Raw genomic sequence first — 8,667 nt, 5'->3', positions numbered from 1 at the left:
ACACACACACACACACACACACACACACACACACACTCGGTTTGTGACCAACAGGTGGCACTGTAGGGCTCTCCCTGCAGCTGCACACCATGTTCCTGTCATGTTTCTGTTATTGATAGTTTTTTGCTTCAGTCTTGGTTTTGGTTTGCTACTTTAGATTCTTTTTGTTTCCTCCACCACCACGCAACGTGACAATCAGTTTGACTGCGGGCAGCATTTGCAGCCTCAATTCATAGTCAAGTCACCCGCCAAAACAATTACTTTCGAGGGCCAACTTCAAAATAAAAGCTCCTTGATATCAATTTACAGTCCAACTTGCTGTGATTTTATTTTGAATTTGACCCACACGCCGCTTTGCGGAACATTTGAACAACTGTTATTATGGCGGCTGGCTTGACGGGGACGTCTCCCGAAATCATGACTTCTTTCACTTCATGGCGGTTACGTTCCACAGCCACCCACTACACACAAAAAGTTTTCTATTTCCGCAATAGAATATTTGCATTCCACACAAAATAAACGTGTGATGTAGCAGGCCGCTGTAGGTGAACCGTAATATTGCGGCAACGCTGTACTGCACAACACAATCAAAAGGTGTTCCAATTAATTCTCTTGACCACACATACAAAGCAGATAAAATGGGTGGATTTTTGTCAAAATATCCATTACTCTGACACCTGTTAGGTACTTGCTCCAGCCTCTGTTTGGGGATTGCGGCAGGACTTCTTGAGGATCCAGCCACAGCTCTGTTCAGCTCTCCCCGAGATGCAGACTGAGTAATTGTACGAATGCTGTTACTACGCTGCCCAGGAGTATGGAGGTTTGTGACGCTGCCGTTCCGTTGCGGGGAGGGAGTTTGGATGGAGGGATCCTGGCTTGTGATGTCACTCTCATGTTCATCAGACTTTTGTTCCACAACTTCCTCCCCTGGAGCCTGAAGTCTTGCTGAGAAATGGTTCAATATTACAGTGTTAATGGGAGAGAGAGAAAGAGAGAGCCCTCCACAAATTCATAGGACATTCAATACAATAAACTCGTAGGAGCAATGAACACACCTGCAGCCATTTGGAAGACTTTCTTTTTATCGTCTGTGCGCTCCTAAAGGGATAAGAAAGATACCATTATCGTTTTTGTGTTTTGTTTTGTTGTTTTTTTTTTACATTTTTTTTTGGCCACGACATTCGTCAAAGGAGAAGAATCCGTGCTTGGTGGTTGCACTTTCTCGGCAGCACGCCTGTACCGGCACAGATTTTGATTGGGAGGAATGTCTGCGACATTGACTGTTGGTGCTGGACCGCCCTGGGGCGCTTGTGTTTTATGCGCCTGTAATGGGTAGCATTTTTCACAGCCCCGTTTTGTTCAGTGGAGACGTCGGTGCTGTTGGACAGTCTGTGTTGGTACGGCTGGATGGATGGCTGCTGAAGTTGAGGATGAGGAAAGAGGAGTGTCGGCGCGGAGCGCAGATGTGTATTTGGAACTGAGAGTCACCGCTTGGAATTGGAATGGATTTACATGGGACAGGAGAAGTGAACTAATCTCTTTTTTCGTCAATGGATGATACAGCTTCTTGTTGACTTTGAAACTTAGCTTGTAGCCGACGTGTGCACATTTTGAGCATGACGTCTCTGATCCACTGGTGAAAGGACACTTTGATTCTCTCCTCTTTCATCTCAAACTGCTTTAAACAACAAAGCGTATGAGGGGAAAAGTGGTTACGACTGCACGACTGTCCGTGTTTTATGTTATGTGTTCATTATTTTACTTTATGATCGTGTTTTATATTGTGTGTTGTGTTTATTATTTTACTTGATGTTAACTGTTTTGTTAAGCGCTTTGTTACAGCTGCCGCTGTTGTGAAAGCGCTATATAAATCAGCATGTATTGTATGTATTGTATTTCTTCAACCTCTTTCAAATGAATAGTAGTATGCTATTGCCCATATTTCACTCCACGGGTTTAAACACCGATGGGCCTAGTTGGTTTCATTCAGATGGCGAGAAGAATATATAGGCGCAATGAGTGGCAAGCCTGGAAGAGCAACCTCTAAAGTACTGATAGAAAAATACACTTGTGATTGATTAAATACTGTCACGGACTGGCTAAATGAATTTTAATTCACAATAAGTAAGTACCGCTACTTGTCTTTTTGGAATGTACGAATGCTACACGCATTATGTTCAAAATGACAAATGCATAACAAATAAATACATTAATAAATAAATCAGTGTGAACACAAAATAGCTTGAAAAAAATTTGCAAAGCAGTGTTTTCTGTTTTTAATTTACATTTTAGACAATGCCCCATCTTTGATGGCACTGGGATTTTTAAATATGTAAAATTCCCTTAATATGGGATTTTTGGGGTTGAAAATTTGGGGAACTTTGGGAATGGGAACAGTTCCAAGATAGCTTGAATGATCTGAATTATGGAAATTGAAATGTCTTGAATCAGTCATTTGGAATTTTGGGAAGCAAATGTCGGCAATGGGAAGAAATATCCTTGAAGGATCTGAAGATTTTTAAATTGGAATTGTCAACAAATGTGGAAGGAGGTGATACTATTGTAGATACTGAAAGTAGGGATGTCCCAATCACATTTATGTGCACCCGAATCTGAGTCTGACTCATCTGAATTTGAGTATCAGCCCATATTGAGTCCCAATCTGATACATCAGCAATATATTAAAGAGAAAAAAGTGCATGCAAATTCACAGAATTATTTATTTATTTATTTTTAAAATTTATTTAAGAAAACTATTCCAGCATGACACCTTTTATACATAATAAACAAGTACATTTTGGTTATTACTTGGTAATAACCAAATACATTTTAACCAAGTAAAACATTTAAATCCTTTTTTGGACAAATCAATTTTTCTGGTTGCTGATTAAATTAGTTGTGTTTCTGTCCTTTCCACCACGTGAAATGCTCAATTTTCACACAGTGCAAATCACCGTTGCACTGTCTCCGATTTCGATGTTAAAATATTTCCAGACTGCAGACATTATCAATGTTGCATGACGCTAGCTTCACCGTAGTACCTGCGACAACCACTGGCTGTTTACTTACGCTGTTTCCAGTGATGTGCCAATGTTGCGAGGGCATGTGTGTGTGTGTGTGTGTGTGTGTGTGTGTGTGTGTGTGTGTGTGTGTGTGTGTGTGTGTGTGTGTGTGTGTGTGTGTATTTGTTTTTCTTTTGGCAATTCTCTGGGAATTCATGGAAAGTTGACAAAACCGGTAGTTCATAGAGTATTTTAAATGAACGAAACATTTTGAATTTGAAGTGGAAATGATGGGGATTGCTCAATCACTTAGATTGTTTTGTTTGGGGTTTTTTTGGGGGGGTGGGGTGGAAATACGGAATTTTGTGTAGACTGGGAGTTTTTGCAATGAAAGAATAATGCCGCAGCTAACCTGAATTTATGTTGAATCATTGGAATCAGTTGACATGTGAAAGTAGATGAATACAGAAGAACTGAGGAAATGAGAAATAATAAAGCATTTTGGCATAGAATAACATGGGACTGCTGTTCACGGCATTCAGACAATTACCATAATCACAGCAGTTTGTGGGTTGGCCATACATTGTGTGAGACTTTAAACACATTCAAATTAAACTGCCCACCCAAACAAGAGTCAAGACCTGAACCAAGCAAAAATTCTGTGGCAGCGACTTTAAGAATTTTCAAATATTGTATATTTCACATATTGTTTATATTGTCATATTGTTTCATATTCACATTGTCAATCTGTCAGCTTGATAGACACTCACTGTCTGGAGCTGCATCATCAGCTGGTTGTTGGTGAATTTTAAAGATCTGGCAATGGCCTGGAGATAGTATATCAGCATGCTAAAACACAAATAGAAATCAGAGTACAAATTACAAAAAGTGTGTGTGTGTGTGTGTGTGTGTGTGTGTGTGTGTGTGTGTGTGTGTGCGTGTGTGCGTGCGTGCGTGCGTGCGTGCGTGCGTGCGTGCGTGCGTGTGGGTGTGTGAGAGTACATGTGCGTGTGTGCTCTTACAACAGAAGCAGCAGTGCCGGTAACACGACAACAGGGCTGGTGACGTAACTCATCACTTTACTGAACCACAGGGGAAAGTCACTGGCCACTGTTTCCGATATGATGTCATAGATTTTCTCTTGACCGCTGCAACATACAGGTGGATAATTGAAATATCACACAATATAGAGTGTTACCACCCTAAAAATCCGTGCTGTAACAAGACACACAAGGCATATAGTGTACTGGAGGATCAGAAATTCACAATTTGAAATTAATTTCAGTGAGTACTTTGGAAATTGTGAAAAACATATGTGCCAATACCATATCCAGTATCTATCTACTGTAAAAGTAAAAATAGTATTTGGCAAATATGGCCAAGTGGTTCAGGACACTGCCTGCCAGAGTGGGTATCCCATTTGGCTCTGATACCCATGTTTTGACACTTTATAGATAGGTTAAATGCAGCGGCAAAATTTTATGAATGAAATTAATAACAATGAAGAGGGTTCTTCTTACCTAAATGGTCCACAGTGCTGCGATGGTCGGTATCTTACAATGGCAAATATGGTTGGCAGCATACACAGAAAGAGCATAAAAAGCAGCATCGCCAAGTAGAAATTATTTGATCTACAATAAATAGAGAGAGCCAGGTTGGTCATTGTTAGACTTTGGGAATCAAATTAATGTAAAACAAGTCTTAACTCAAGCTGCGAGGGCCCTCGCAACCCGGGCCACGTTGTGGTACTTGCAAATTGGGGTCCTGGTACACTGGGGTACTGGCACAAAGGACAATAACTCTCTAAAATATCAACGTTGTTTTGCTAAGCCTTAGTGTAAGTATGTGCAAAGTTTCATGAATTTTGCGCAGGTTTAGACCATCAAAAACAGCATTTTTTTCTCTGCCAACTGTACATACTCATGGCAACAGCGTGTGACGAAATAAAACACTTGGAATAACTTTGCATCTTTAACACTTTTTCATGAAACACACCAAGTTTGAAGACGATCAGACGCATTTTAAAAGAAGAGTTTTATATGACCTTAATAAAAGGCCAAAACAGCGCCAAATTCCAAAGTAAAATCAAAATGGTGGACTCCCAATTTGAAACTTTCGACCAGGGGTGCTTTGTTAATATTCTTTTCAGGGGCACTACTCAGCCATTTTTAAGAACCTACAAAATAACCCTCTAAAATATAGTTGTTTTGCCATGCCTGATGTGTGGACAAAGTTTCATGAGTTTTTGACAATGTTTATACCCTCAAAAACAGCATCATTTTTCTTTGCAAATGGTGCATCACCAAGGTATGTGTGATGCAATAAAACACCTACAATAACTTTTCATATTAAACATGTTTCAATTTGAGGTCAAATTGTCAAATTATCGCGTTAATTGAGATTAATTAATTACATCCAATTTAGTGCGGTAATGTTTTCTAATCGCGTTCATCTGAATTTTAATCTCTGCCTTTGTTTCTGTAGGTGGGTTGCCTTTTTCTAATAGCCCTTTTTTATGTGTTGGCTTCCTGTATTCGAGTTGTTGAGGGTGGGGAAACAACTGTCAGTCACAGCCTGAAGCGGACATTGATTGGCTGCCATTATGTTGGGGCTTGTTTAGCTGAAGCTGATCCCATTGGAGTTGGGCGGGTTTAGTAAGCAGCAGTGAGGAGTGGAGAGGGGAAAATGGAGCAGCATGTGAGAGTTCTCAGCACAATGAATGGAACATTTACATTCCAAAAACACCCTGACGACACAATTGATAAAGGTAGAGTGTTGTGCCAAATTTGTAAGGCGTTTGCTTACCACCGAAGCCGCTCAAATTTAGCCTCCCACATCAATGCAAAGCACCCAGTCACGAGTGCAGCCACAGCTAACGTTAGCACCCCAAGCGTTTGCAATATAGCAAGCGAGCCATACATAACAAAGCTCTTCGGCAAACTAAACTCGAGAGCACCCCACGTACAAGGCATAGTTGACGTGTCCTCTGTAGACAACTAGAAGTGATTGATGTTTATTTCAGCACTTTTAGTTTGTCATGATGAACAGTGTTATTTCTGAAGTGCTAACTTACAGCACTGTGATTTAAGGGTCTGTTTTATTTATTGTTTATTATCTGAAGCAAGTTCAGTGTTGAGTATTTGTATTTCTCAGAAAATTGTTCTTACTGTTTTTGATATGTTAACCCAAGCACTTTTTAAGGACCTGATGTTCTATTTTATTTTTATTTTGTAATTCTTTGGAGATTTACAAAAACAAACAAAACAGTGATATTCCCCCTCGTGGTCGAAACTAAAGGTTGCAGGTAGGACTTTGACTAGTCTCAAATACAGCAGAAAGTAAATGGCTAGCACTGCATCCGTCCAACTCTGCTGATAAACAATAAAATACTCTATAATGCCACTTTTTCTTTTATCTTTTCATCTGCCTCAATAATGTAACGAATTTGAAAAAAATGAAAATAGGGGTTTTCTCAGTAATTTTTAGATGAGATTAAAATATAGATTAATTAATTACAGACCTAATTAATTAAGCACACACTTTTGTTAATCGTTTGACAGCACTAGTTTCAATTAAACACCTAAACTTTGAAAATGAATGGAAAAATTCTGTGGGAGGAGTTAGTTAAAAGATGATCTCTATCAAAAGTGCATATTTCCCAAATAAAGTCTAAATGGCAGCCTTTTTGTTTGGTTGAGCATATAGCTTCAAAAATACTTTTTGTATGACTTGGGCAATTACATATACTTTCAATTTTCACATTTCTAGGTGACGTGAAAATTTGAAGGGGTGGGGCATTGAGCCATTTCATGACATTTGATTAAGAAATCTCTAAAATATTGATATTTTTTATGACAGATCTGCTATGGATGCAAAATTTCATGAGTTTCCACCCAGACTTCGACCCTGAAAAACAGCAGCATTTTTCTCTGTGGACAGTGCATCACCATGGCAACAGCATGTGACGAAATAATAAGATATCAATAACTTTTCATCTGAACCATCTTTAGACGAAACATGCAAAATTTGAAGATGATCAGACAAATTCCCCAGCATTAGTTTGTCAAAATATGACTTCTATGAAAAGGACACAAACAGCGACACATTCCGAAGTAGATTAAAAATGATGGCCTTTCTGTGCAGTTACCATACTTTCACGACCATAAGGCGCACTTAAGTCTTTAAACTGTCTCCGAAATGTACGGGGCGCCTAATAATGCCGAGTGCCAACATCTGTAAATGTTGTTGTGTGACTTTGATGAGTGCTCCACTTGCGGTCATTAAAGGGGGGAAGAGGGGAAGGGTGCGTGTGAACGAGGATGCTGAAGGCACGCCCCCCATTAGGTATAAAGCGCCGGTATGTGCATTGTGCTAAACAACATCAGTTTGGCCAAGGACCCCCTGAGTATAGCACCTACAAAGAGACACAGTTTAAACTGCAAGCTATCAGTTACCTGGGAGGAAGAAGAGAGAATTCAAGATCAATGAATCCACTCGTGCTCTCATGGGTCGATATCACGCCGGGAACGAATCACGTGACTAGTTTGAGTGGGCATGTACAAAGCCTCTGAGTCACTTTAGCTTTTTGTTCGGCATGCAGGGAAATCTCTTGCGCATCAAAACTGAAGCCGCAAAACTTGAAGCGCCAAATGGTCAGGATCACTGTACAGTGATCCCTCGCTACTTCGCGGTTCGTTTATCGCGGGTTCAGTGCATCACGGATTTTTTCAAACATATAAAAAAAAAATAAAAAAAAAATTTTTTTTTTTTTACCTGTTTATGTTAATTGGACGCTACTTCGCGGATTTTCGTTTATCGCGGGTGGTTTTGGTCCCCATTAACCGCGATAAACGAGGGATTACTGTTTACCCTTTATGTTGCGTGAAGAAGCAGTCAACATTTCTCCATTTAAGAGTAGACTGTCACTGCAGACTTTTCAAAACAATATGGCTGGCTGTATGGCTCACTCAAATGTGTCCATTATAGTAAATGCAAATGCCTGACCTGGATGCTTTGAAGACCTGCTGATGGGGAACATTACAGGTGAGGACTGCCCAGCTCCGAAGATACATGAGACCAATCAGCTTCAACACATTAAAGGCAGGAAGACAAGGGGAGAAAAAAGCTCCCATCCTGCGAGAAAGAAAGAGTTATTTACACAGCTACTGGGTGACATCGCTAAAGCACATCCGTTATGTTCATTGCTGCAAAGTGACAGTTCTGAAATTAGATGATGAAATCTGGTGGGCGAGAGACATAGAGGGCTTTTTTAAACAGGGTCAAGGATACGTAGCAGCACCGGACGGACTGTTAACTTTGAAAAATAATGTCTATTGCAGTCAAGCCACCTGAAGATTTTACAAATATTTCAACTTACCAGATCATCCCTTGGTTATAAATTAAGTGCAGGACATTCTCTGCTATTTTGAATTCCCCATATTCAGGCTGAAAACACACAAATGAATAATAGTATTAGTGGAAACAAATGTTTGAATTTCCCTGCCATAAAAACTGACATCATAAATCAGTGGTCCTCAACTAGAAATGCTGTCGGTCCACTTTTTATTTATTTATTTTTTTTAAATAAGACCAAGGTCCGGTCCCATGCACGGCGGTGATGGGGAGCAGGGCTATATGCCCATTTAGTATGGTCAAGCCAAGCTTA

General features: G+C 40.0%; 1 protein-coding gene across 1 annotated transcript in view; it reads right to left on the bottom strand.

Annotated features, from left to right (window-relative positions):
• The window catches only part of tmc3 (transmembrane channel like 3), a 49,847-nt gene that overhangs the window by 1,494 nt on the left and 39,686 nt on the right, over window positions 1-8,667 (bottom strand). The window contains exons 15-21 of the mRNA XM_019874043.1: window positions 8,380-8,447; window positions 8,007-8,135; window positions 4,523-4,633; window positions 4,025-4,150; window positions 3,773-3,851; window positions 1,056-1,098; window positions 678-945 (exon numbers count right to left, since the gene is read on the bottom strand). Of these exons, the coding sequence (XP_019729602.1) occupies window positions 678-945; window positions 1,056-1,098; window positions 3,773-3,851; window positions 4,025-4,150; window positions 4,523-4,633; window positions 8,007-8,135; window positions 8,380-8,447 (824 nt within the window). The remainder of the gene's footprint in view (window positions 1-677; window positions 946-1,055; window positions 1,099-3,772; window positions 3,852-4,024; window positions 4,151-4,522; window positions 4,634-8,006; window positions 8,136-8,379; window positions 8,448-8,667) is intronic.

The sequence above is a fragment of the Hippocampus comes genome, unplaced genomic scaffold (assembly GCF_001891065.2).
Source record: "Hippocampus comes isolate QL1 unplaced genomic scaffold, H_comes_QL1_v1.1 scaffold499, whole genome shotgun sequence".
NCBI lineage: Eukaryota > Metazoa > Chordata > Actinopteri > Syngnathiformes > Syngnathidae > Hippocampus > Hippocampus comes.
Note: the sequence above shows the minus strand (reverse complement) of the source record. Positions and strands in the feature narration are given on the sequence as shown.